General features: G+C 45.8%; 1 protein-coding gene across 1 annotated transcript; it reads right to left on the reverse strand.

Moving 5' to 3' along the window:
* Positions 1-2,377: 2,377 nt before the first annotated feature.
* SYPL2 (synaptophysin like 2) lies at positions 2,378-17,425 on the reverse strand. Its single transcript, XM_021671938.2, has 6 exons — positions 17,372-17,425; positions 17,136-17,210; positions 7,720-7,844; positions 6,453-6,654; positions 4,368-4,559; positions 2,378-2,976 (listed from the first exon to the last, which is right to left on the reverse strand). The coding sequence occupies exons 1-6, from the start codon at positions 17,423-17,425 to the stop codon at positions 2,824-2,826; spliced, it is 801 nt and encodes a 266-aa protein (XP_021527613.2). The 3' UTR covers positions 2,378-2,823.
* Positions 17,426-27,822: the final 10,397 nt, after the last annotated feature.

Here is a 27,822-nt window from a genome sequence, read left to right on the forward strand (position 1 = left end):
ATTTGCTCCAGAATTGTTAATGAGTCCCAGTTACTTTGGTCTAATTAGGTGCCACCAAAAGAGGAGATGTCACTAGACCAGAGCCTGCTAGGAACTGCTCTCTCTGCACCCCAAAAAACAGTCTGACTTACCAGAAAGTCCTGATATTTGTCCAAGAACTTAAAACAAGAGAAAGGAAGAAAAACAAATCCCCAGAAGGACTCCAGTTGCAGATCCTTCATAGCAAGTACTTGCAGCACTGTTTATTCAAATGTTTAATAACAAGCACCAGAAAACAACATGCAACATTCTCCCCCCACCCCTGATCTACAATCCCAGAAGTAAGAGACTCATGACCACAACAGTGAAGGAAACTCATGTCCAGGAAAGGTCCTAAGTGGGCACCCTGGTGCTGAGTTAGAGTCTGGTGAGACAAAGGGCAAATGCCTTGCCCATTAGCCTCCTGCAGCAGCTGGAGAAACCAGACACCTTCTTCTACCTCAGGCCCCACTGGGCAAAGCAGTGATGCCAGCCCTGGCTGGAAAGAACATAAGTCCTATGAGGTACTTGGCCCCGCCCAGCCCTCTGGAGGTAATGAGGTGAAGTAGCCTTTCCTCTTAGGGTGGCCATGGAGAGTGAGGCCATAGCCTAAATCAAGACTCTCCATAGGATTTCCACATGAATTAAAAAAAAAAAAAAAAAAAAAAAAGACTCTCCTGACAGAGAACAAGAGAGCCTCTTGAGAAGAAAGAGAACAAGCCTTCCTTGCTTTAAAGAGAGTTCTGGGCTGGGAGTCCTTGGCAGGAGTGAATATAATCTCCCCCCCACCCCCACTTGCAACCACTTTCCCTAGCTAAAGGGCCAGTTGCTAACTTCAGCCCCCAAATGAGAACACTATCCAGCACATTTCAAATAAATTATAAATGCAGACACAGAATCCAAACAAAGACCCAGTAGAAGCTGCTCACAGACCCCCACAGAGGCTGGCTTGAAGAAAAATGAAGTTCGCCCCTTTGTTCTCTGTGTCTCTGGAGCTGTAGGCAAAACTGTCCCCCCTTGTCCTTGAGTAACCATGGGGACAGCTCATGACAGAGTTTCAGATTTAGAAACCCTCTCACCCCATCTCCTTTCTTTCCTCCTCAGATATCTTCCCCAAAATCTTAAACAAACAAAAATGATTCTTTCACTAAAGGACTCTGGAGCATTTGGGGATGTAAATCTCACCCTTTCCCCATCAAGAGGAAATGACGGGCCTGAAGTCAAAAGTCCTGACTCCTAGGTACCCCAGTAATGTACATGTTTCTATGGATGGTGTTTACAGAGGTGAGGAGGTTGAAGCGGGTTGACTCAGTCCTGAGGAGAGATTGGCACAGAGCACATTCACCTTTGGGATGCTTAGTGGGCCAATTGGCACTGGATTGGAAAGTGGTTGGAGTCTTCCCTCTTCTTCCTTCCCTGGGAAGCCCTATGGCCAGGGCAGATTGAGCCAAGCAGGAAGTAAATGATCCTAACCCAGTTAACTGACTCTCAGCCTTGGGGCCCAGAGAGGGACTGAAGGATTTATCAGGAAGAGGATATACACTAAAGACAAATATGGATCTGGGTCCCAAAGTGAAGAAGCACCAATAGCATTGGCCTGCCATGGACTAGGGAGGGGATAGAGACTGGGAGAAATAAGGATACAGGGGAGGAATGGAAGGGCATGGGGAGGGGGAACGTCTTGTTTAAAAGATGAGAAGGACAAATATGAAAGAAGGACTAGAGAAGGAGCAGGGGGAAAACTGAGCAAGGAATAAGGAAAAAATGGGCCCATCCATCCTGGGACTCAGGGGCAATTTAGCCTCATGATAGTCCTTTGGCCCTTCCTAAGCCCCTTTCTGGCCCCACAGGAATAAAAGAAAGGCCTGGACAAACTTCAAAAAGGATCTCAAATGCCTCAGATGCAAGAGGCTGGGGAAGGGAGATAAACAGAGAAGAAAAGGAATTGGGGGCAGGTCCTAGACTCCACATTTTGAGTCCCAAGTGTGAGACCAAGAAGCAGGACAGGGAGGAAGATAGGGAGTTAATAAAGTAGAGTTTAGTTGGTGGAAAGTTTCCCAGCCTGGTAGGTGGGAGGATTGAGGGGATAGAAGAAATTGATTATGCCAGCAAGTTTACTGGCTTTACTTTCTTGAAGCTGAAACTCAGTTGCAATTTACCTTGCTCCCAGCTGAGTCTAGGCCTCATCAGGACCCTCCACGGGGCTGTTTTCTAGGCGAGTGGGCCTTTCTGGTTCACACATGGTGGACTCTGTGGGCGAGCAGAGGCCAAAGAAGACAGTGGGAGGCACACTGAGTCCTGGAGTGACTGGAGAGCAGACACAGGGACTAGATGACAGCCAATGAGGAGGGGTCCACTGTTGGGGCCTCCACACAAGGGACCAGAAGGGAAGGCTACTAGCTGATTTCCCTTTCCCCTACTACTGTTGAAGCTGGAGGTTGACAGAAAGGTGGCTGCTAGGAACCAGTCTCAGGGCACTGATTTCCTGCTCCCTCACCTGCAGCAGAGGCTGATTCTCAGAGACTGTGAGAGTACAAGTAAGACCCCAAGTAAGACCCCTGGGCCCAGGCACTGGAAAAGAAGCACTGAGCTCCTGCCATTCATGGCTCCAGCAAGAAGAAGGACAGGAAGCCACTGGGAGGGCTGCCCAGGTTTCCAACAGCTGATGCCTGCCCATCGTCTCAAAGCTCACAGACCAGAATGATGGGGGAGGGGAACTGGAGGAGTAGGAAGAGGGAGGTCCTGGAAGCCGGAGGTGGTTGAAGAGGTGCTGTCCAGTTCGGGAGTAGCCAGGTAGGGGGCTGCTTACTGCTTCTCCACTGCTCCCTGCTCAGCTGCGCTCTCTTCGCTGGGACCCTGGGCCTGGTCCTGGCCCTGGTCCTGTCCATGCCACGGGGTCTCCTTGAACACAAACCAACAGTTCCCGGCCCATAGGAAGAAGTTGATAAAGCCGAATAGCTGCAAAGACATCAGGGGAATTTGTGAGAATAGTCAGGGGGTCATTGTGGGAACAATGAGGGGTAGTTCCTCTTGCAGTGGGGGGTTATGCAGGGAAGAAGCACAGAGGGCTAGAAAGACTAAATTAAGACAGAGAACTCTTATATATAGATTATATATAAGAGTATAGAGGTATAGAGGTATAGAGGCAGGGCTCGGGGCCATCACCTGTTTGGGGAACCCAGGTGAAACTGTTTAACTCTGTCCACAGCATGCACCCAAGATGTAGCTTGGCCGCTAGCAGAATCTGGCCCTTTAGGGGAGCATCGTGCAAAGCATAGCCAGGAGCCAAAAGTCAGAGCTGGGACGCTTCCCGCAGCACACGTGAGGCCCTGTTCCAAGCACCTTCTGCCCAGTGGGTGTGGCAGGAGCTGTCCAAGGTGCTCCTTCCCTATAATCAGGCACCCAGCCAGGGCTATATTCAAATATTTATTCAAAATATTTTAAAAACCTCACAGCAGGAAGTACTTAGAGGGGAGTGTACTGATGTCTCAAATTATCTTTAAAATGTATTAAAAACAAGATGGATTGATGGATGAAGAAGTGAATAAATACATGATAAAGCAAGTCTGGTAAAAAGTTAATGGCACAGTCTAGGTGGTGAGTATGTGTGTGTTAAAATTCTTTCAACTCTGTTGTATGTGTGAACATTGTTACAATAAAATTTTGGGGGGAGAAACCTATCAGCAGGGTTCCAGCAAGTTCCAGAAGGGTGTTCTTGGTGTGCCAGCCATTAAACATTTCAGCTGTGGTAACAAGTCATTTTCAGAACAGGGCTGAGGTGGCTGGGATGACGGGCAGCATTTGAGAAGCTCAAGACCTCAGCTCTTTACCAATGAATATGGACATACCAACATTCTAATCAACTGGAATGGCCAAATCTATACATATTCAGCTGACCCACCACTGGTCCAAAGCCCCTTTCCAGGCTGGAGGGCTGAGCGACTCTGAGCCCCTTCCTACTCATGCTAGGTCTGCTCCCGGCTTCAAGCGCAGCCACAGCCCCAGGCTCCCCTTTATATGCTCAGACACATTGTGTAAAACAGGCAAGAGGAGGGGAGGCATCACAGAGAGTGTGCCTAGTGCTGGGGAGACGAGAAGGGAATTGGAGGCGGAGTGCAGAAGGAGGCAGGAACAGAAGGCTAAGTGGCTCTTGGGTTCCCCTCATCCCAAAATGTCTTTTCAGGGTCAGCCAGGAGCCAGCAGCCAGCATGAAGCACAGCGGGGGAACCAGCTCCAGGTGCAGGGACAGCAGCTCTGGGACACCCTCTCTTTCCTTTCGGGACCTGCTAGCTGGGACAGGCCTGGGCAGCAGGGATGGTGCTGCCTCCCGCAGTGGCCACAGGTCTCACCACAGAGATGTTGGCCAGGCCCATGGAGGGCGTGGCCCCGCCACTGCACACTGCTTCCTCTCCATGGCACACAGACATGGCTGCTGTCAGGCTGGATGGCCGTGTGGCCCCCTTGACATCGGTCAGGCCCTTGCCCCAGGCAGCTGCAGCTACCAGCCAGAAGAAGGTGAAGGAGACAGTCACACAGAAGTCCTGGGAGGAGCAGAGGGATGGGAAACACACTCAGAAAGGCCCAATAATTCCCTCGCTTCTTTTCCTCTTGCCATGATACTGGCAATCCCAGGATGCCAGGACAGCTGTCTTTTCCCATCCTACCCAATGCCTAAAGCCCAGGTGGTCCTGAGGCATCTGTTCACTGCCCTCAAAGGAGTCCTGCCACTCAGGCTGCCCCTACTAATGCCCTCAGATCTGAGGTCTGGCTGCATGTACCAAGGCATCTGTTGGTCAGCCTCACCCCAAAACCCACTCATCCCAAGTGGAACCTAAACTCCCACTTTTCCCTCCCAGCTTTTCCTTTTATCACCATTGCTCAGCTACAAGTGGCAGACTGCAGGAGGCAAATGGGGTCCCTTAAGGCACCCCTGGGTGATTCCAACCTTCTCTTGGCCACTCTGGGCCTGCACTTTCCAGAGGCAGAATGAAGCTGACCTATCTAGTGGTTTGGCTACAAGAAATAGAAGAACTGGCCGGGCGCAGTGGCTCACGCCTGTAATCCCAGCACTTTGGGAGGCCGAGGCGGGTGGATCATGAGGTCAAGATTGAGACCATCCTGGTCAACATGGTGAAACCCCGTCTCTACTAAAAATACAAAAAATTAGCTGGGCATGGTGGTGCGTGCCTGTAATCCCAGCTACTCGGGAGGCTGAGGCAGGAGAATTGCCTGAACCCAGGAGGCAGAGGTTGCGGTGAGCCGAGATCGCGCCATTGCACTCCAGCCTGGGTAACAGGAGTGAAACTCTGTCTCAAAAAAAAAAAAAAAGGAATAGAAGAACTATATATATTGCAGTTGTGACCTAAAGGACCCTGGAGATACTTGGGAATACATGGTCCCCATGTCTGGGCAGGGTAGATGAGGGCTGGGGGGCAGCTGAGGGGAAGGTAGAGTTTTACTGGAAATTTTGGGGAAGTTCCCATCTTGACTGCAAGGTTCCCTCCAGAAACATTCCTCCCTACATGACCCCTTTCTTGTCTCTGTCAGAGTCCCCTGCTGAGAACTAGCACAGGACTACTTCTGGGCCAGGGAGAGAGAGGATTGCGCTCTCACGAAGCCAAGAAAGGGGTCATGTAGGGAGGAATGTTTCTGGAGGGAATCTTGCAGTCGAGATTGGAACTTCCCCCAAAATTTCCAGTAAAACTCCACCTTCCCCTCAGCTGCCCCCCAGCCCTCATCTACCCTGCCCAGACATGAGGACCATGTATTCCCAAGTATCTCCAGGGCCCTTTAGGTCACAACTGCAATATATATAGTTCTTCTATTTCTGGTAGCCAAACCACTAGGTAGGTCAGCTTCACTCTGCCTCTGGAAAGTGCAGGCCCAGAGTGGCCAAGAGAAGGTTGGAATCACCCAGGGGCCTTGCATGCCTACCATAGGAAGAGAGGAAAGAGGAGTAATATTAATAGTCACTAATGCTTATTGAGACTAACTATGTACTAGATACCTTGCATGCATTCTCATTTTATCACACACACATACACACACACACACACACACACACACACACACACACAAACTATGAGGCAGGTATTATTTTATCCCCATTTTATAGTTAAGGAAACTGAGATTTAGAGAGGTTATTTAACTTGTCCAAGACCGGACACATTTGCTGTGTGTCCAAGATTACACAGCAATGTGACCATGCTGGGATTTGAACCCAGACCATCCAACTCCAGAGCCTGCTTGTGTACGCTGCTATTATTGTGCCTCCCGTGAACAGGAGCAAGCAACAGGAGGTTGATGGAGGGGGAGGTTCCACCGTGGGGGTGGAAGACGCCACGTTTGTCCTCTCCTCCAGGTCTGACCTCAGGCCCCTCGCAAACATCTCCTCGGTCTCTCCACCCCATTCCTTCTGGCCTATACTCACTCACCACCAGCGGAAAGCGTTTGTTCTCTGTGTAGAGGTTGTGGAAGCGCAGGTAGAGAACTAGGGCAGCCATGGTATAGAAGAAGGAAAAGATGCCAAGGGTCACGAAGAACTCGGCGGGTGCGGAGAAGTCCCCCATGAGGTGCATGGTTTTGGAGGTGGACTCTTCGTCACACAGGGGCATCTCATACTGGATCCGGTGCAACCTGCAGGTGGCAGGGGAGGCCATTCTGAGCTCAGGCAATCCTCTCTCTCCCTGGCCCAGAAGTAGTCCTGTGCTAGTTCTCAGCAGGGGACTCTTACGGAGCCAAGAAAGGGGTCATGTAGGGAGAAATGTTTCTGGAGGGAACCTTACAATCAAGATGGGAACTTCCCTGAAATTTCCAGTAAAACTACCTTCCTCTCAGCTGTTCCCCACCACACCACTCATCTACCCTGCCCAGACATGGGGACCATGTATTCCCAAGTATCTCCAGGGCCCTTTAGGTCACAACAGCAATATATGCAGTTCCTCTATTTCTGGTAGCCAAACCACTAGGTCGATCAGCTTCATTCTGCCTCTGAAAGTGCAGGCCTGGAGTGGCTAAGGTTGGAATCACCCATTCTCAGGCCTTATTGGGCTTTCCAATGAGACAATGGACAAATTAAAGAGAAAGACACAGCCTATTTTATATAAGAGACAGTTAATATAACTTGGGTGCTGATACTAGAAATTTCTGAAAAGGTAAACCCTATCATCCCCTTTCTCCTCTGAACACTTGGGCTCCCTACTTCCTAAGCTCCCAAATACCCAGAAAAGAGTTTGCTTCTACCTCCCTGTCAAGGTGTGCTCACTTGTATTCTGGTGGTACCAGCTGAGGACCCCACATCAACTCTTTAGGATGTAACTACTAATAAGCTTCCCTACCTTCAAGGCAGAGAGGAGGATGCTGAGGGTCAGAGAGACCTATCCAACTTGCTCAGGCTCCCGTAAGCCTCCATCCCAAACTACATGGGTTCTTTCTGTATGAGCTGGTGTGACCTGCCCTGGGTTGTCCATGGACTGGAACGTTATTCTACCAGTGATCAATCTGTGTTTCCCTTACATTTTGCTCTGGTCAGTGTGTCTGAAATTGCTAAAGAGCAGAAAGGATCCAAGTCTTATCATTCTATTTGAATCTGGAGTGTCACACAACAAATCGTTTTTAGGTTCCTGGAAGAGGAAGAGACCAAGAAGGTTCTGCCAATCCAGTGAGAGAAGCTGTGCTGGGATAGAACCAATTCTTGCTCACCTGAAGGGATAGCCAAATGCAACGATGATGGAGCTCACATCCTTGGCTTCGTTGTTGCAGCGAACCATTGCTCCTGTCTCCCCACTGTAGGAGCCGCAGGCCCCGAAGGCGAAAATAGCAAAGAGCTGAGAGAGAGTGAAGCCTCTTTGAGAGTCAGAAGGCCTCAACTTGCCAAGGTCAGTAACTAACTGTGACTCCCCGCAGGTGCAGACATTAAGTGTGGGAGTCGGGGAGAGTAAGGACTCCCTTTAATCAAGTTCTTCCGGGGAGAAACCCATGGCTTCCATTTGTCTTCCAGCCTCAGGCTGCTGGACCAAATACCCAGATGAATAAGGTTGACTGAGTGGTGTGTGAGAGGGACATGAAGACACAGGAAATGGACAGTTGCCAGATCTCTCCATTGGGTATGACTTGGGACCATAGGTAGCCGTCTTAAGATGATGACGAACACAAAACCTCTGCAAGTCAGGCTTTAGGAAACTTGTAGCTTATAGATAGACTTGAATTTCCTTCCCAAGGGAGAGGCACACTCAGAAATAGATTCCCCTGCACTAACCTAGATTAGACATGCCTAGAACGGTTTTCATTTTTCCTTTGATTTAGTGGTCTAACCTTGTTTCCTGGTTGCTAACTTCCAATAGCTTCCTGCCTCGGTGGAGGTATGGCTAGAGGGGACAGCTCCTACCAAGCCTCCCCAGAGGGGCCATGCTGCTGTTCCAGGTACTGACAGCCTAATTCCTCTTCCCCAAAAGGCACATGGCCTTCCAGCAATAGCGCTGGTTGGGCCAACATGACAATCTTGGCTTAAGCCCAGAGAAAAGTACCCTCCACTTGACTTATCAGTCTCCACTATTTCCCCGCTGGTGCTTCCCTTCGTCATCTGTTGGTGCTGCCATTTCTCAGTGTTAAGATCCAGAGGTGTCCCAGGTCATTCCAATTGTTTTCTTCTCTACCTTTTCTAACATTTTACTACACCTTCTCTCTCAAGTGAAATAACATTTTCTCATCCTATGATTTTCAAATTTCTTTCTGGGAAACACACTTTGGTTAGAAAAAGAGGTGAGAGGCCAGGTGCGGTGGCTCACGCCTGTAATCCCAGCACTTAAGGAGGCCAAGGCGAGTGGATCATTTGAGGTCAGGAGTTCAAGACCAGCCTGGCCAACATGGTAAAACCCCATCTCTACTAAAAACACAAAAATTAGTCGAGTGGTAGTGGCACATGCCTGTAATCCCAGCTACTTGGGAGGCTGAGGCAGGAGAATCATTGAACCTGGGAGGCAGAGGTTGCAGTGAGCCAAGATCGTGCCACTGCACTCCAGCCTGGGTGACTAAGTGAGACCCTGTCCCCACCACCAAAAAAAAAAAAAAAAAGAAAAAGAAAAAGAAAAAAAAAAGAAAGGAGGTGAGAACTGGAAATGTCTTATTCTCCACATCATCTGTTCAGACTGGGTTTCCTGTGCACTTACCTTTAACTTGTACACAATGTCATTATTCTTATTAAGCAACAAGCTTATTCTCTTAATTGTTCACCTTCTGTATGTTTCTCTGAGGTTCGGTGTCTTGGACATTAAGGACTTGAAAGACAGCTGATCTACATCTCAGTCCTGCATCCAGAGTCTAGAATAGAAGCTATATGCACGTTATTTTGCTAATGCTTGTTAGCGTTATGGAGCGAAAGGAGACCTGAACTAGGAGTATGGAAACCTGGGTTCCGACCCGGTCCTGTCACTAGCCAGGTGAGCTCTGATAAGTCACTCTGCTCTCTCAGTCTGTTTCCTCATCTTAAATAGAGGGTTTGGAGTAGATAATCTAGAGGCCCTTTCCAGCCCTGGAACTCTCCTCCTCTCTGAGAGTAACACCATCAGTGTACTCTTGGCTGGGCTTGCCAACAGCTGTGCTCTGCCCCTGGGAGGTGTCCAGTGCCACTGTCCCGGCTTGCAGTGCCTGGCCTCGCAGAGCTCCATGCTGGAGCCATTGACCTCTCTCCAAAGGTCATAATGAGCACCTCTCTGTTTCCAGGAGGTTTATTCCAGACAAATGAGAATTGTCTCCATGTTTAAAGGTATCTGGGAAAGAAGACAGTAAAACCTCCCTTCAACGCCTAAATGACTTCCTCTCCTGAATTAAATGATGGAGGCTGCAGTAGAGCCCTGTCTGCCCACCTTTTTCACAGAAGTAGAGAGGAGTCACTCGAAGCCTCTGCATCACTACACTGTACATACTCGGAGTGGCCTCACCAGTACAGTAGTGGAACTTCTCTAGCTCCTCCTCATAGGAATTCTCTAATCTTTTGTCAGTTCTGTGGCCATCTGATTCCTCTTAGAAGTTTCTTTATTCCTGTTAGCTTCTGGTGCCCAGACTGGACATGATTAGGGTGTCACATTCTAGGAAGGGGAGCACAGTTGGAAATATTTTTACCCATTGGCAGTTAGTCAGTGAATGGTTTCTTAAGAAAGCAGGGACCAGGCACGGTGGCTCCCACCTGTAATCCCAGCAGTTTGGGAGGCCAAGGCAGGAGAATGGCTTGAGCCCAGGAGTTTGAGACCAGCAACATAACAAGACTCTGTCCCTACAGAAACTACAAACAAAAGATTAGCCGGGCATGGTGGTGCCTGCTAGCAGTCCCAGCTACTCAGGAGGCTGATGTGGAGGAATCACTTGAGCCCAGGAGTTCAAGGCTGCAGTGAGCTATGATCATGCCACTGCACTCCAGACTGGGCAACAGAGCAAGACCCCATCTCAAACAAAAATGAAAGAAAAAGAAAGTAGGTACTCAAAACTTAGGGGCAGTGAATGGTCAGTTGTGCAGCCTTCTCTTCACCAGCACTCTTGAAAGGCACGCCTGAGCATCTACAGAAAGATAACATGTATTGAGCATGTGCTATGCCTAGCATGTACAGTGCTTACCATGCACTGTTATAGGCACCATTATCTAGTAGTGAACAAAAGAGGAAAAAGGCTAAGCATGGTGGTTCATGCCTGTAATCTCAGCACTTTGGGAGGCTAAGGTGTGAGGATCACTTGAGCCCAGGAGTTTGAGATTAGCCAACTTTTTATTTCGCCAAGAAAAATTAGCCAGGTGTGGTGGTGCACATCTGTGGTCCCAGCTACTCTGGAGACTGATGTGGGAAGATCTCTTGAGTCCAGGAGGTCAAAGCTACATGATCGCACCACTGCACTCCAGCCTAGGTGGCAGAGCGAGACCCTATCTCAAAAAAAAAAAAAACAGAAAATCTCTGTCCTCATGGGGCTTATACTCTAGAAGCCTCTGCATCACTCTAGAGCTGCATTATGTAAAACTGTAGCCACTAGCCAAGCTTGATTATTTACGTTTAAGTTAATTAAAATTAAATTAAATAAAAAATTCAAGCTGGGTGCAGTGTCTCACACCTGTAATCCTAACACTTTGGGAAGCAAGGTGGGAGGATCACTTGAGGCCAGGAGTTCAAGACCAGCCTGGGTAACACAGCAGGACCCCATTTCTACCAAAAAAGAAAAAAAAAAAATAGCCAGGCATGGTGGTGCATGTTTGTGGTCCTAGCAGCTTGTGAGGCTGAAGTGGGTGGATCACTTGAGTCCAGGAGTTCAAAGCTGCAATGAGCTATGATCACACCACTGCACTCCAGCCTGGGTGACACAGTGAGATTGTATCAAACAACAACAAAGAAATTCAGGCCAGACACGGTGGCTCACACCTGTAATCCCAGCACTTTAGGAGGCCAGGCAGGCGAATCACTTGAGGTCAGGAGTTTAAGACCAGTCTGGCCAACATGGCAAAATCCTGTCTCTATTAAAAATACAAAAAAAAAAAAACAAAAAAAGTCAGTTCAGTCACACTAGGCACATTTCAAGTGCCCAATAGCCTCATGTGGCGAGCAGGTACTACCTTAGAGAGCACAGATTCTAAAACTTTTCCATTATTACCAAAAGTTCTGCTGTGTCTAAATGACGGTCCTGAGGTTCTGACAATCCTGAATCCTGCTTTTGGATTCCTCAGAGGGCAAAACATACCCATAATCACTTTAGTATTTATTGTATTCTGATTCTTTTCAAGTCAGGGATCTTACATAATAATGTTTTATTTACCAAAATATATGTTTAAAACTGAACACTATACAGTCGGATGGTACCAGAGCAAAATGGGGACATCTGAGGGGAATCACAGGTTCACAGAGCAGCAGAACAAAAGGGACCTCAAAGATTCTCAGGCCCAATCATCTCATTTCACAGAGGTGGAATTTGAAGCCCCAAAAGATGAAGTCACTTTCCCGAAGTCATATTTAGCTGATGTGAGAGCCAGGCTTAGAATTCACATCTCCTGATTCCCCATCCAGTGCTCTTTCCACTTCATTTGCTCATGAACTCAACACTGATTAAGCATCTACCTTGTGCCAGGTGCTGGAGATATGAAGATGAATAAGACCTAGCTCTTGCTCTCAAGAATTCACCACAAGAAAGGAGTGTCATATTAAGACAAACAAAAAATAAAAACAAACTGCATCACAGAGTTATTAAGGCTAAAGAAGAGATCTCTACCACGTGCACTGAGGAGTTACAAGGAGAGAAGGAGTAGCTCTGTGCCTTAGGAGTAGCTCTGTGCCTTGGGGTGCAGAAGCTCAGAAAGACACCTTCTCCCAACCCCCTCCATGTCTCCTAACCCTCCATCTTTTCCACTCCAGATTTGCTTTCTTCCCTAACTGTGCCAAGTGACCGAGACACAGGAAGAGAGGGAAAGAACTGAAACCACCCCTGTCACCAAGCACAAGGCTCTGTCATGAGCAAACTGGTTATAATGAAGAGCAGCCAAGGAGAGGCAGAGGCCCTGAGACAAGGTGGAGTTCTAGCATCCTGGTGCCAAGCAGCCTTCCTCCTCCTGGACCTGCACTGCTGGGACAGTGATGGTCATTTTCTGCCCTCTGCCTCCTCCTGCTTCTGCATCTCTTTTGCAGTAATGTCAGAATAACCTTTCCAGTTTAAGGATGAGGCTCCCCTTTGGTGCTGACACGCTCGCTGGTCGGTCCAGAGGACACTAACATGACCAGTTAGTACACAGCACAGGGAAGACAAGTTCTCTTCCCAGCTTCTACTCCCACACTGATCTCATTGTTTTTGTTTGTTTGTTTGACACAGGGTCTTGCTCTGTCACCCAGGCTGGAGTGCAGTGGCACGATCACTGCAACCTGGAACTTCTGGACTCAAACGATCCTCCTGCCTCAGTCTCCTGTGTAGCTGGGACTCCAGGCGTGCACCACCACTTCCGGATCATTTTTATTTTTTCATAAAGACAGAGTTTCACCATGTTGCCCAGGCTGGTCTTAAACTCCTGAGCTCAAGCAATCCACCTGCCTCAGCCTCCCAAAATACTGGGATTACATATCTCATTGGTTTTATGGACTCTGATGGTGTTCTTTGAAATTCTCCACATTTATTGAAATAACTTACTTTTATTACAGAGACCTCAGATCCAAATAAGTGACTTTGGTACCCCAAATGTGAATTGTTGATCAGGGCATACCCAGCTAAAGGTTATGCGACTTATTTATAAGCAAATGGAACAGTGACTGAGTCACTCAGAGATTTTTTTTACCTTACCATCAAATTGAGGATTTCACAGTGACATTTGAATAATCCAAAGGACTAGCCTAGCTAGATAGTCTGCAGAATGGGGGATAGATGGGGTAAAGGGGAGTTCAGGAACAGGGAGTGAACCAACACTTAATGCCCCCTGGAGTGCTAGGCTCACCATAGGCTTCCAGAATGCTCTACACTTTACAGATATCATCTTCTGTAATCCTAATGAGCCCATAAAACAAGTTTTACCTCCATTTACAGATAAGGAAACAGGCCCATAAAGATTCTGTCACTGGGTGAGGTGGCTCATGCCTGTGATCTCAGCACTTTTGGAGGCTGAGGTGGGAATATCACCTGAGCCCAGGAATTCGAAACCAGCCTGGGCAACATGGCAAGACCCCATTTTTACAAAAATTCTTTACAACTTAGCCAGGTATGGTCACATGTGCCTTTGGTCCCAGATGCTCGAGAGGCTGAGGTGGGGGGGTTGCCTGAGCTTGGAAAGTTGAGGCTGCAGTGAGATGTGTTCCTACCACTGCACTCCAGCCTTGGTGATAGAGCCAGCCTCTATCTTAGTCTCTGTCTTAGAGCTTGTCTAAAAAAAAAAAAAAAAAAAAAAAAATGGTATTTACTTACTCAAGGTTTCAGAGCTAGAAGCAAGAAAGCAGAGGGGACCGAATTTAAACCAAAGCCTATCTGACTTCAAAAATCTGTCTCTCTTTTTCTTTTGTTTTCTTCCTTCCTTCCTTCCTTTCCGTCTTTTTTCTTTTTTCTTTTTTTTTTTAGACAAGGTCTAGTTCTATCACCCAGGCTGCAGTGCGTTGCTCATTGTAGCCTCGACCTCCTGGACTGAAGCAATTCTCCAGCCTCAGCCTCCCAAGGAGCTGGAACCACAAGCATGTGCCATTACACCTGGCTAATTTTATTTTTTTTATAGAGATGAGATAGCCCCTTGTTGCCCAGGCTTGTGTCAAACTCCTGGGCTCAAGCAATCCTCCCACCTCAGCCTCCCAAAGTGTGTTTTTTTCTTTAAAACAAATTTTTAAGATACTTTTCTTTTTTATCTTGAGCTCCCACAATTTGATGTCTTTTTCTTTTTTAAAAAAACTAGTTCTCAGGCCGGGAGAGGTGGCCCACGCTTGTAATCCCAGCACTTTGGGAGGCTGAGATGGGAAGATCATCTGAGGTGAAGTTTGCGAACAGCCTGATCAACATGGAGAAACCCTGTCTCTACTAAAAATACAAAATTAGCCGGGTGTGGTGGTGCACGCCTGTAATCCCAGCTACTCAGGAGGCTAAGGCAGGAGAATCACTTGAACCCAGGAGGCGGAGATTGCAGTGAGCCAAGATCGAGCCATTGCACTCCAGCCTGGGCAATAAGAGCGAGACTCCATCTCAAAAAACAGAAACAAAAACAAAAAACAAACAACAACAACAAAAAACTAGTTCTTCAATAATTAGTCTATGTCCAGGTTATTTTTGCTAACTTAGTATAGACTTAGTGAGACTCCAGAATTGGAATTGAGGTGAGATTAGTATTTCTCAATTAAAAAAAAGAAACACTCTAAGCTAAGCTCCTGACAAATAAAAGAATAACATTATTTTCTTTTCACAAAGATTCCAGTAAAACCTCTGCTTTTTGTAATAATGACAACAAAAGTTTTCGGTTACCATTATGATAACTGCAAGTGTTGCGTTTCCTTTTTCCTCTCCCAGTCAGGAGCATTTGATTCCTCCAAACAGGAAATGAATGAAAAACTCAAATGACATTTCCACTGTCATTTCTGGTGCTGGTGCCTGTGTACTTTTTATGTTACCTCATCTGCAGAACTTCAAAGCAAGTGAAAGTGGCACCTTGAATTCAGGCTACCTGAGATAGCAGTAAAAGCAAAGCATGTTTCTTTGTGATGCTACCCTGTGAATGAAGTCTGAATTCAGAGTCTAGCCCCAGGCCCAGGCTTTAGCATTCTGAGAAAAACGGGTCTCTGTTTTGCATAACCCTCTTTCTAAGAACTTGAAGATCATAAAAGTCAATCAGATCTTAATTCCTAGAGCATTAGTGCTGACCCCAAGACTGGATCATTTCCCTGGGCATTGCTTTATACAGCCTTTACAGAAATGTTGTGGGTATTTGAGGTGCAGGGGTGGAGGAAAGGATGGCAGGATTGAAGAAGGAAGCTTTTCAGAATCCCTCCAGGGGAGAGGAGTCCATGGTTCCATGGTCTAATAACCTCATTGTTTCCTTTATCCTTTAACAGCCTGTCTCAAATTCTGTTGGATCCATTTGTCTAATTTAATGGTAAAATTGGTCTCTTACATTTCAGGTTCTGCTCCTCTGGATTGATCATAATGGCTCTTCCAATTCTGGATGCCGGTCACTCAGAGCCTTAATACCATTCTTTTATGGCTCCCTCTGGCACTTGAGTGGTGGGTCAGAACAGGGAAGGGGCCAAAGGCAAAAGAGTTCCATCAGCAATTGGTCCAACCACTCTTGAGGCAGTAAGGAAGGTGGAAAGTCCCCATCAGGTCCCAAAGTTTGCACTTGGGAGCTCCTGGGTTGGCCTGACAATCCAAATGCACTATTGTCCCTGGATTCCAGATTTGATTATTCTTATCCGAACCACGATTTAGGAATTGGTGACACAATGCTAATTCTTTTCTCCAAAGCCCTGTAGAACTCAATCCTCCTCAGTAATAATGGTAACTTATTCCCTAGCTGAATTCTGTACTACGAGCACATTAATTAAGTTATTCACACACCATTTGGTATGTGGATTGTCTAACTTAAAATCTCTTCTGCAATAGTGCACCAAATGCCCCCTACAAGTCTTTATGATTTGAGAAAGTGACTGCACCTGTCCACATTCCTAATTTATACCCAGGAGGCCTTGGGCAGTGGCCTAGTGAAGCAAGATAGTATTTCCACTAGATCATAGCAGGGGAAACTGAGGACCTGAGCAAGTGACTTTTTCAAGGTCACAAAGTAAGTCTAACATAGGGCCATATTCTAGCACATCAACATATTTAGAGCATAAGGAGACCCTAGGAAGATTCTGATCAACATCTGACTAGTGTTGGAAATTGAAGTCCCGAGAAATGAGTTGCCCAAGGTGATATAGCTGGAAAAGGCTGGTCTAGGTCTGGATCCCAGGGCCCCAGCTTCTCAGATCAGTGTTCCATCTTATTCTACATGCTACATTTTAGCCATGCTGTGATTTTTATTCTGTCTTAATTTTTTGTTTTATTTAATCATAGAGCCATAAGCTCCGCTCATTCATCCATCCATTCCCTCACTCATTTACAGGAACCCAGATTACTCGTTACCTTAACAGGGAACGGCGAGCCAAGAGCCTGTCCCCTGAGTCCAGTGCCTGCAGGATCATCCAGGCCTTGGTGGGTTTGGGGACAGGATGGTTTCTATACCTGCTTCCTTCCCTCCTTTGCCCTCTGCGGCTTCCCTCTTGGTGAAGAGCGGACCTCGTCCCCCTCGTCCTTCTCCCCCCCCGCTCCCGTCACCAAGGAGTGTTATGTGCAGCATCAGAATTCTGGAAAGGTTACACCCGGGTCCTCTCGCCCGAGTGAAATGTGAGCGCCCTGGGCAAAGGCTCCTTGCACATAGAAGGACCGAATCCGGGACTCTGCATGCCTCGCACTTCACCCTCCTGCGACCAAGTCCGGAGAGGCAGCCCCAGCCCGCCCCTCCCCCACCCACCTGTCGCCGCCCCCCACCCTTCCGCCGTGGCCCGGCCGCAGCACCTCCCCAGCCCCCACCCTGGCTCCATTGCTTCGGGTCAGCGTCACAGTCCAGGCTCCCGAAATAGCCCGGGGCCAGGGCAGCGACTCACCCACTGGAGAACTTTGATGAAGCCCAGCGGCTCCTCCAGCCGCCGCCAGCGCAGCCCTACGAGCAGGCGGTCCACCTGCGGAGACACAGCCGGCCGGGGGTCAGGGCGGTGGGGAGCCCTGGGAAGGCGCTGATTCCCTTGCCCCATTCACACGGGGTCCGGGGGTGGGATAAGGGTCCAGCCGACATCTAGGTGGAGAGGGGCGGGTGAGAGAGCCCGGGGTGCGCAGGGACTACCTGCTGGCGCGGCGACTTGTCCGCCGTGTGGCCGGTGCTCTCGGTCGAGGACATGCTGGCGCGGTGGGCTCGGGGCGCGGCGTGGGGGCTCCCTGGCCGGGAGGCGGCGGACACTGCGGAGAGGCGGGGAGCTGCGGGCCCCGGGCAGGGCAGGCGAGCGGGGCCGGAGCGAGAGCGGCCGTCGGCGGGCCGGGGTACAGGCTGGTTGGCTGGGTCGCGGGGGCGCTGCTGTTCGCCCTCTCCGAGGCTGCGGCCGCAGCGGTGCCCCGCCGGCAGCAGAAAGCCCCCGAGTCGGATTCAAACTTCTGTCAAACTCGCAGCGAACTTGGCCGCCGAATCACGTGGCGTGCGCTCCCAAACCCTCCTCCCGCCCCCTCCGCTCCCCTTCTCAGCTCTCCCGACACCTTAAAGGGACCTGCGGCCTCCGTGGTGAGCTCCGCCGCGGGCGGGGCGGGGGGGCGCGGGTCCTTGCCGAAGCCCCCGGGACCGGTCCCCACCGAAACACCGTGGCCGTCGGAAACGCTAGCCGGGCGCGCCGGGACGCACGGGCTCCAGGTTATCTTTCCCTATTTTCCTGGCTTGCGAGCTGCCCAGCGCCGGTTTTTCTCCTCTTCCATACCAGAATACCCAGAACGTAAAAGATTCTCATAAGGCAGGATCAGGGCTGTGAAACAAGGTTCTAAGCCTCATGGTTAATATACCGCAGTACCGACAAAAGCGCGATTGAATATAAGCCGCTGATTTTTTACTCTGTCTAGCTAGGTTTTTTTTTTTTCTTTTTTAAGACATTTGTATGTTAGTGATTTAAAAGTTATTAATCTTTAACAAGCATAAACTTTATCTCCTTTAAAATGGTCATTACCATTTAAATGAGAGTGAAAAAAGGTCTTTGAGGAATGGGGCTCAAAGAATATATTGAAAAGGTACTGAAAAGTCGACGTCTAGCCAGGCGCGGTGGCTCAAGCCTGTAATCCCAGCACTTTGGGAGGCGGAGGCGGGTGGATCACTGGAAGCCAGGCGTTTGAGACCAGCCTGGCCAACATGGTGAAACCCCTTCTCTACTAAAAATACAAAAATTAGCCGGGCGTGGTGGCGCGCCTGTAATCCCAGCTATTCAGGAGGCTGAGGCAGGAAAATCACTTGAACCAGGGAGGCCGAGGTTGCAGTGAGCCGAGATCGCGCCACTGCACTCCAGCCTGGGCGACAGAGCGAAAGGCTGCGTCAAAAAAAAGAAAAAGAAAAAAGGGGTCGGGGCGGGGGAAGAGAGAGAGAGACAGAGACAGAGACAGAGAGAGAGAGAGGCACTTTGGGAGGCTGAGGCGGGTGGATCACTAGGTCAGGGGTTCAAGACCAGCCTGGCCAAAATAGTGAAACTCCGTCTCTACTAAAACTACAAAAATTAGCCAGGTGTGGTGGCAGGCGCCTGTAATCCCAGCTACTTGGGAGGCTGAGGCAGGAGAATCTCCTGAACCCGGGCGGCAGAGGTTGCAGTGAGGCGAGATCGCACCACTGCACTCCAGCCTGGGCAACAGAGACTCCGTCTCAAAAACAAACAAACAAACAACAAACGAAAGAAAGAAAGAAAGTTAATATCGTTGCATTTTGATGACTGTAACTCGTTCTCTAACTTTCAAAAAGCATTCGGCAGAGGTGAGTAGTCGTGAATATTCCACACACATATCCATCTCATCCAAGTCATTCTTGCCGGTCCACCCCTTGCCCCGCCCTGCACATCAGAATGAATGCTTTTTGAACAAACTTTTGGCTATAATCTATTCAAGTCGTTCTGCCATTGAGTAAGTGCCTTCCCAAAGCCTTGGGGTTGAAGGGAGAGAAGGTGAAGAAGGCAGCTCTTGCTGGATCAGGCCACATGGATTTGAAGGAAACTTTGCCAGTGGATTTCCATGCAAATCTAGGCTAAGCAAGGAACAGCTTAGCCCAGTCCCCAGTCCACCTCTTAAATTGTTCTGCCGTCTTAGGTTTCTGTTCTGTGGAATAGGAATAATAATTTATGTTCCACTCACTTCTCGAGGCTATCATAAGGATTAAGCAGTGTGATGTATGTAAATGCCACACTACACAAACACAAATTTATACATATTGCTAATGTCTTCAACAATATGCATACAGAATATGCAAAATAAATACAGTCTATTTATTTTCTTATTGATGGGCATTTAGGTTGTTTCCAAAGATTCTCTCTTACAAATAGTGCTGCACTGAATGTATACAGATCTCCTTGTGCATATTTTCACAGATTTCTACACAGCACTGAATTTCCAACTTTGTGTATCTCTGTGTGTATGTGCACACATGCACTAAACCACAAACCCTGGTAAGAAAATTTTACAACCTGACCTATTATATAAACTGGAACAAAAGTTTTGCAAAACACCCTCATGTTTTCTATTCAATTTAATTTAAAAAATTCTGGTCACCCAGAGGCAGATGCTTTATGATGATCACCCGGAGGCAGATGTTTTATGGAGCCTAAAGTTAATACAATTTGAGGGCCCCCTTTAGAAGGAGTACAAAATTTTGACCAGGTGCGGTGGCTCACGCCTATAATCCCAGCACTTTGGGAGGCCAAGACAGGTGGATCGCTTAAGGCCAGGAGTTCGAGACAATGCTGGCCAACATGGCGAAACCCCATCTAAAAAATTAATCAGGCGTGGTGGTGTAATCCCAGCTATTGGGGAGGCTGAGGCAGGAGAATCGCTTGAACCCAGGAGGTGGAGATTGTAGTGAACCGAGACCGTGCCGCTGCACTCCAGCCTGCGAGACAGAGTGAGACTATGTCAAAAAAAAAAAAAAGAAAAAGAAAAAATACAAAATTTTGAATATAAAATTAATAACCAGGACTTGGAAGACACTTTGTAAGGGTGGGAGGCTGAAGCTTCAGCTTCCTTAGTTTCAGGATAAATACCTCTCTAATTAATTTGATGATTTACTAATAGCAGGATTCTACCAGCAGCTTGATAAACATTGCTCTATACCTAAAAGTGAGCCACCTCAGTCATAAGATGTAGACATTTTCAACTTTGAGCTTTGACAAATGTATACACCCTATAACGACCACTGTGATTAAGATACAGAACATTCCAACCATTTGCAAGAGCCCCTTCCTGCTCTTTTGCGATCAATTTGTAGGCAACCACTTGATTTGCTTTTGGTCATTATAAATCAGTTCCGTTTTTTTCTAGAATTTCAGATAAATGAGATCATACATTGTGTAGTCTTTTGTGTCTGGCTTCTCTCACCTAGCATAATGTTTCTGAGATTCATCCATACTGTTGCTTGTGCTCCTTTTTGTTGCTGAGTAGCACTCCCTCATAGGAAATATGATCCATCACATTTTGCTCATCAACTCACCAGCAGAAGTACATTCGGGTTGTTTCCTTTTTTTTTTTGTTGGCCATTATGAGTACAACTGCTATAAACATTCTTTTTCCTTTTTAAAAACTTTTTTAGAGATGGGAGTTTCACCACGTTGGTCAGGCTGGTCTCGAACTCCTGACCTCATGATCCACCTGCCTTGGCCTCCCAAAGTCCTGGGATTACAGGTGTGAACCACAGTGCCCGGCCTATAAACATTCTTATATAGGTTTTTGTGTGCATGTGTTTTGTTAATTTCTAGGGTAAATACCCAGAAACAGAATTTTTAGGTTATAGGTACATATATGTTTAACTTTATGTAAGTTATACATAACTTATTTCAACTTTATATGAAACTACCAAACGTTTTTCCAGAGTGGCCATACCATTTTGCATTGCATTGTTTTTCACCAATAATGTACTCCAGTTGTTTTGCATCTTCTCCATAACTTGGTATTATTAGTTTAGTTTAGTTTTTAGCCATTCTAAAAAGCATGTTATAATATCTCATTGTGGTTTTAATATGCATTTCCCCAGTGGCTGATAATATTAAACATCTTTTACTGTGCTTATTTGTCACACACACACACACACACACACACACACACACACACACACACACAGTCTTGCTCTGTCGCCCAGGCTGGAGTGCAGTGCCACAATCTCGGCTTACTGCAACCTCCACCTCACAGGTTTTGGGGATTCTCGTGCCTCAGACACTTGAGTAGCTGGGATTACATGCATGTCACCACACCTAGGTAATTCTCACTCATATATTTTCTTTGGTGAAGTGTCTGTTCAAATCTTTAGCCTATTTTTAATTTGGGTTTTTTGTTTCTTACTATTGAATTTTGAGAATTCTTTATGTATTCTGGATGCAAGTCCTTTGCTGGATATGTGATTTGCAAATATTTCCTCCTAGTCTATAGTGTCTATTAATTCTTCTAACACTGTCATTTTGGTGAACTCTATTTTATCAATTTTTATTTTGACAGATCATGCTTTTGGCATCCTGTCTAAAAAACTCTTTGCTTTTGGGAGGCCGAAGCGGGATGATCACAAGGTCAAGAGATCAAGACCATCCTGGCCAATGTGGTGAACACTCATCTCTACTAAAAATTAGCTGGGTGTGGTGGCAAGCACCTATAGTCCCAGCTACTCGGGAGGCTGAGGCAGGAGAATCGCTTGAACCCAGGAGGCAGAGATTGCAGTGAACCAAGATTGTTCCACTGCACTCCAGCCTGGATGACAGAGACTCTATCTCAAAACAAACAAACAACAACAACAAAAACTCTTGCCTATGTATTTTTTTTCTAAATGTTTATAGTTGTATGCTTATATTTAGATAGCTTGAGTTATTTTTTGTATAAGGTACGAGACTTAGGTCAAGGTTTTTCTGATTTTGTTTTTTAAAAGATGGGAGTGGGGGTGGGCGTGGGGTCTCTCCGTGTTACCCAGGCTGGACTTTAACTCCTGGACTCAATCACTTCTTCTGCCTCAGCTTCCTGAGTAGCTGGGACCAGATCAGGTTTTTTTTTCTTTGACAGAGTCTTGCTCTGTCGCCCACACTAGAGTGCAATGGCACAATCTCGGCTCACTGCAAACTCCACCTCTTGGGCTCAAGCGGTTCTTCTGTCTCAGCCTCCTGAGTAGCTGGGGTTACAGGCACCTGCCACCACACTCGGCTAATTTTCATATTTTTAGTAGAGGCGGGGTTTCACCATGTTGGCCAGGCTGTTCTTGAACTCCTGACTTTAGGTAATCTGACTGCCTCAGGCTCCCAAAGTGCTGGGATTACAGACGTGAGCCATGGCGCCCAGCCTAGGTCAGGGTTTTTTAAAAGAAGATTTTATGACGAGGAGTGTTGACTCATGCCTGTAATCCCAACACTTTGGGAGGCTGAGGCAGTCGAATTACCTAAGATCGGGAGTTCAAGATCTGCCTGGCCAACATGGTGAAACCTTGTCTCTACTAAAAATACAAAAATTAGCTAGAGGTGGTGGCACATGCTTGTAGCCCCAGCTACTCGGGAGGCTAAGGCAGGAGAATTGCTTGACCCTTGGGAGGCGGAGGTTGCAGTGAGCCGAGATCACACCACTGCACTCCAGCCTGGGTGACAAAGTGAGATGCTGTCTTAAAAATAATAATAATAGTACTAAATAAATTCAAAAATATTTTACGTATGGATGTCCAATTGTTCCACATCATTTTATGAAGACTATTCTTTTGCCATTGAATTGCTTTTTCGCTTTTGTGAAAAAAAAATCAATTGACCATAGTTGTGTAAATCTAATTCTGAACTCTCTATTCTGTTCCATTAACCTAGCTATTTGTACCTTTCCCAATACCACGCTGTACTGAATACTGTGATTTTATCATGAATGTTAAAATAGAGTAATAAGATTTCATCGCTTTGTTCTTCAAAATTGTCTCAGCTATTCTAGTTCCTTTGCCTTTCAAAATAAATTTTAGGATCAGTTTGTCTACATAAAAAAATTCTGCTGGGTGTTCTCACTTGTACATGGGAGCTAAAAAAAAGAAAAAAACAACAACAACAAACTACCAAACTGTTTTTGGAGTAGCTTCATGGATCTCATGAAGCGAAAGAGTAGACTGGTAGGCCAGGCGGTGACTCATGCCTGTAATCCTGCACTTTGAGAGGCCAAAGCAGGCGGATCATTTCAGGCCAGGAGTTCAAGACCAGCCTGGGCAACATGGTGAAACCCTGTCTCTACCAAAAATACAAAAATTACCCAGGCATGGTGGCACACACCTGTAATCCCAGCTACTTGGGAGGCTAAGGCACAAGAATTGCTTGAACCCAGGAGGCAGAGGTTGCAGTGAGCTGAGATCACGCCACTGCACTCCAGCCTGGGCAACAAATCAAGACTCCATCTCAAAAAGAGAGAGAGAGAGAGAGAGTAGACTGGTAGTTACCAGAGGCCAGGAAGGGGAAGGAGAAGGAGGGATGAAGAGAGGTAGAGTAATAGATAATAGATACAAAAAATACAGTTAGATAGAAGAAAGAAGACCTAGTGTTCTATAAATCAGTAATGTGGCTACAATAAATAATAATCTGTTACATATTTCAAAATATCTAGAAAAGAATAATTTGAATGTTCTCACCATAAAGGTGATGGATATCTTAATTACCCTGATTTGATCATTACACATTATATTACTACATCAAAATATCACATGTACCCTGAAAATATGAACATCTATTATGTATCAACTTTAGAAATTTAAAAAGTCTGCTGGGATTTTGATTGGAGTTGCATTAAATCTATAGATCAATTTAGGCAAAATTGACATTATTACTGTGTTCAGCCTTCTAATACATGAACACAATATACCTTTCCATTTATTTAGGTCTTTAATTTCTTTCATCAGCATTTTTCAGTTTTAAGCATACTGATCATATACATGTTTTGATACATTTATACATAAGTACAGGGGTCTTTAAGAATTTCACAGATAATGTGTATTATGAAAATACTGTGCATGGATTTCAAAAAAATTATTTAATTAATTTATTATTATTATTACTTTTGAGACAGGGTCTCGCTCTGTTGCCCAGGCTAGAGTGCACTCACTGGTGCAATCACGGCTCACCACAGCTTGGACCTCCTGGGTTCAAGCAATCCTCCCACCTCAGATTCCTAAAGTGTTGGGATTACAGGGGTAAGCCAACGCACCCAGCCTCAAAACTTTTTTGCACCAAAATAAATTCACTAACTTGTTATAACCTATCTTAACAGGAGCTAGTTTGAGACGAAGAAGGATAAGACATCAGTTTGAAAAGAGCTCCTATCAGAGCAACATCAATTCTGCTAAAATTGAAGCAAGAACAAAAATTAAATTAATGGCGAAGCTGGGGTGAGAGAACGGTAAAATCATTATGTTTTATGAAAAGCTTATGGGAACAATGCCCTAAAAAATCAGCAGTTTACAAATGGATAACTTGTTTTAAAAAGGAATGAGAGGATGTTGAAGATGAAGCCCACAGCAGCAGGCCATCCACATCAGTTTGCAAGAAACAAATAAATCTTGTTTGTGCCCTAATTGAAGAAGACCACTAACAGCACACGCGATAGCCAACACCATAAATATCTTGTTTCAGTTTAGACAATTCTGACTGAACAATTAAAGTTGAGCAAACTTTCCACTCAATGGGTGACAAAACTGTTGTCATCTGCAGATAAGAGCAGAGCTTATAATGGAAATATTTTAAAAGTAGGATCAATATCTTGAAGCGTTTTGTCAACAAATTGTAACAGGGGATGAAATGTGACTTTACCACCATGATTCTGAAGACAAAGCACAATCAAAGCGATGACCACCAAGAGGTAGAAGGGGTTCAGTCAGAGCAAAATGAACTGGTCAAGGGCAAAGGTCATGGCAACAGTTTTTTGAAATGGACAGGGCATTTTGCTTGCTGACTTTCTGGAGGGCCAAATATGGTAACATCTGCTTTTTTCTTTTTGAGACAGGATCTCATTCTGTCACCTGGGCTGAAGTGCAGTGGCACAATCTCAGCTCACCACAACCTCTGCCTCCCGGGCTCAAGTGATCCTTCCATCTCAGCCCCCAAGTAGCTGGGATCACAGATGTGCACCATCACACCCGACTAAGTTTTAAATTGTTTTTTGTAGCAACAGGGTCTTGCCATGTTGCCCAGGCTGGTCTTGAACTCCTGGGCTCAAGCAATCCTTCTGCCTTGATAACATATGCTTATTATAAAAGTGCTTTGAGAAAGCCAGAGCTTTAGCGGAAATATGCCAAGGAAAGCTTCAACAAAGTCCTTCTCTACCACAACAACACTCCTGCCCATTTGTCTCATCAAAGGCAATTTTGCAAGTTTCCATGAGAAATCAGTAGGGATCTACCTTCCAGTCCTGATTTGGCTCCTCCTGACTTATTTTTTGTTTTCCAGTCTTAAAAAATCATTAAAGGGTACCTATTTTTCTTCAGTTAATGCTGCCTATATATATATATATATTGCATTGACGTGGTTAAATTCCCAGGACCCTCAGTTCTTTAGAAATGGACTCAATGGCTGATATCACTTACAAAAGTATCTTGAAGTTTATGGAGTTTGTGTCGAGAAATAAAGTTTATATTTTTTTTATTTTTATCTTTTAATTTCACTTTTTCAAGTTCCCTCACATTTAATTTTGGGGGAGGCATTATAAATGATTTTTTGTTTGTTTTTTGAGATGGAGTCTCACTATGTTGCCCAGGCTGGAGTGCAGGGGTGCAATCTTGGCTCACTGCAAAGTCTGCCTCCTGGGTTCAAGCAACTCTCCTGCCTCAGCCTCCTGAGTAGCTGGGATTACAGGTGCCCACCACCATGCTCAGCTCATTTTTGTATTCTTAGTAGACACAGAGTTTCACCATGTTGGCCAGGCTGGTCTTGAACTCCTGACCTCAAGTGATCCACCTACCTGAGCCTCCCAAAGTGCTGGGATTACAGGCATGGGCCACCGTGCCCAGCCATGACATTGTTTTAAATGAAAGATTTCAATTGACAATTGCTACTATATAGAAATATGACCCTTTTTCTTTTAATCATTTATCCTGTGACCTTTATACATTCCTGTTTTACTTCTATGAGTATTTTGTGTGTGTGTTTGTGTGTGATTCCTTGGGATTTTCTGTGTACACAACCATGTCATCTACAAATAGAAACAGTTTTATTTGTTTCTTTACAAACTGTATGTCTTTTATTTATTTTCCTTGCCTTACTGCATTGGCTAGAACTTTCTAGTAGAATGCTGAATAGGAGTGGTGAGAGTGGGCATATTTGCCTTGTTTCTCATCTGAGGGGAAAAGTATTCAGCCTTTCACATTTAGTACAATGTTAGCTCTAGATTTTCTGTAGAAGCCCTTTATCAGGTCAAAGAAATTTCTCTGTGTTACTTGTTTGCTGAGAGTTTTGTGTGTGTGTGTCTTTTTTTTTTTTTTATCATGGAAGGATGTTGAATTTTGTCAAATGCTTTTTCTATATCAATTGCTAAGAGTTGCCATTACAACATGTACTTGGGACTACTGAAAATAGATTTGCATGCAAGATGTATAAGGAAGGTAAAATATGTTTTTGGTAAAAGATTATAAGAAGGCATGGGAATGTACATTTTTGCCTAGTTTAAGGGTTAAAGGATTGTTTTAAATTAGGTAAGATTTTAAAATTAGATAAGATAAAGCTAAAGACTTAAACAAGTGGTGGAAAGTTTGTAAAAATTAATCTTACAAAAGGAATCCTGTGTGTGAACATATTGACTAAATTCAAAAAGGTATTATATGGTTTTTCTGCAAATTGAGCATTGGAATAAAAGTGCAACAAAGTTTTCTTAAGGCATTGATCTGCTCTTTAACAAAATTTATAAAGGATTATAAAAGGTTTATAAGAATCTCACCTCATGGTCAAACTGGTTACGACTGGATAGAATTATCTATAAGGTTTCATTTAAAAAAATTGGGGTTGTGGCCAGGCATGGTGGCTCATGTCTGGAATCCCAGCACTTTGGGAGGCTAAGGTGGGTGGATCATGAGGTCAGGAGTTCGAGACCAGCCTGGCCAAGATGGGTGAAACCCCATCTCTACTAAAAATACAAAAATTAGCTGGGTGTGGTGGTGTATGCCTGTAATCCCAGCTACTCAGGAGGCTGAGGCAGAAGAATCACTTGAACCCCAAAGGTGGAGGTTGCAGTGAGCTGAGATCGCATCATTGCACTCCCTGGGTGACAGAGTGAGACTCCATCTCAAAACAAACAAATTGGGTTGACATTAATAATAGACTAACACAAGGGTGAAATCTGGCTTTCTCTCTTGAACAGAATTTTCATGTAATATTAAAGATAGATTGGAAAGCTAAGTCTTCCCTCTTAATGAGTAAATGTTTTTGCCTTGTTTAAAATTTTTGAGTCATCATTTTGGCTAAGATAAATGACTTATGGTAATCTGGAATTTTATTTCATAATATCAAGTGTTTTAAACCATTAACATATTTCACAGACTTCCCAAATCAAACTTCAGTTTCAAAGTTGTCTTTTCCAATCCCTAACTTTTGGGTG

This window comes from Aotus nancymaae, unplaced genomic scaffold (genome assembly GCF_030222135.1).
Source record: "Aotus nancymaae isolate 86718 unplaced genomic scaffold, 86718_ANA_hifiasm-v0.15.2.pri h1tg000007l, whole genome shotgun sequence".
Taxonomy (NCBI): domain Eukaryota; kingdom Metazoa; phylum Chordata; class Mammalia; order Primates; family Aotidae; genus Aotus; species Aotus nancymaae.

Bases quoted from the DNA above. Each gene is read 5' to 3' on its own strand.
- SYPL2 (XM_021671938.2), bottom strand. From the start codon at position 17,425: ATGTCCTCGACCGAGAGCACCGGCCACACGGCGGACAAGTCGCCGCGC. The intron at 7,845-17,135 runs GTGAGTCGCTGC...ACTCTCTCTCAG, and splicing joins TCATCAAAGTTCTCCAGTGG to CTCTTTGCTATTTTCGCCTT. The intron at 4,560-6,452 runs GTGAGTGAGTAT...TGCTCCTCCCAG, and splicing joins ACAAACGCTTTCCGCTGGTG to GACTTCTGTGTGACTGTCTC.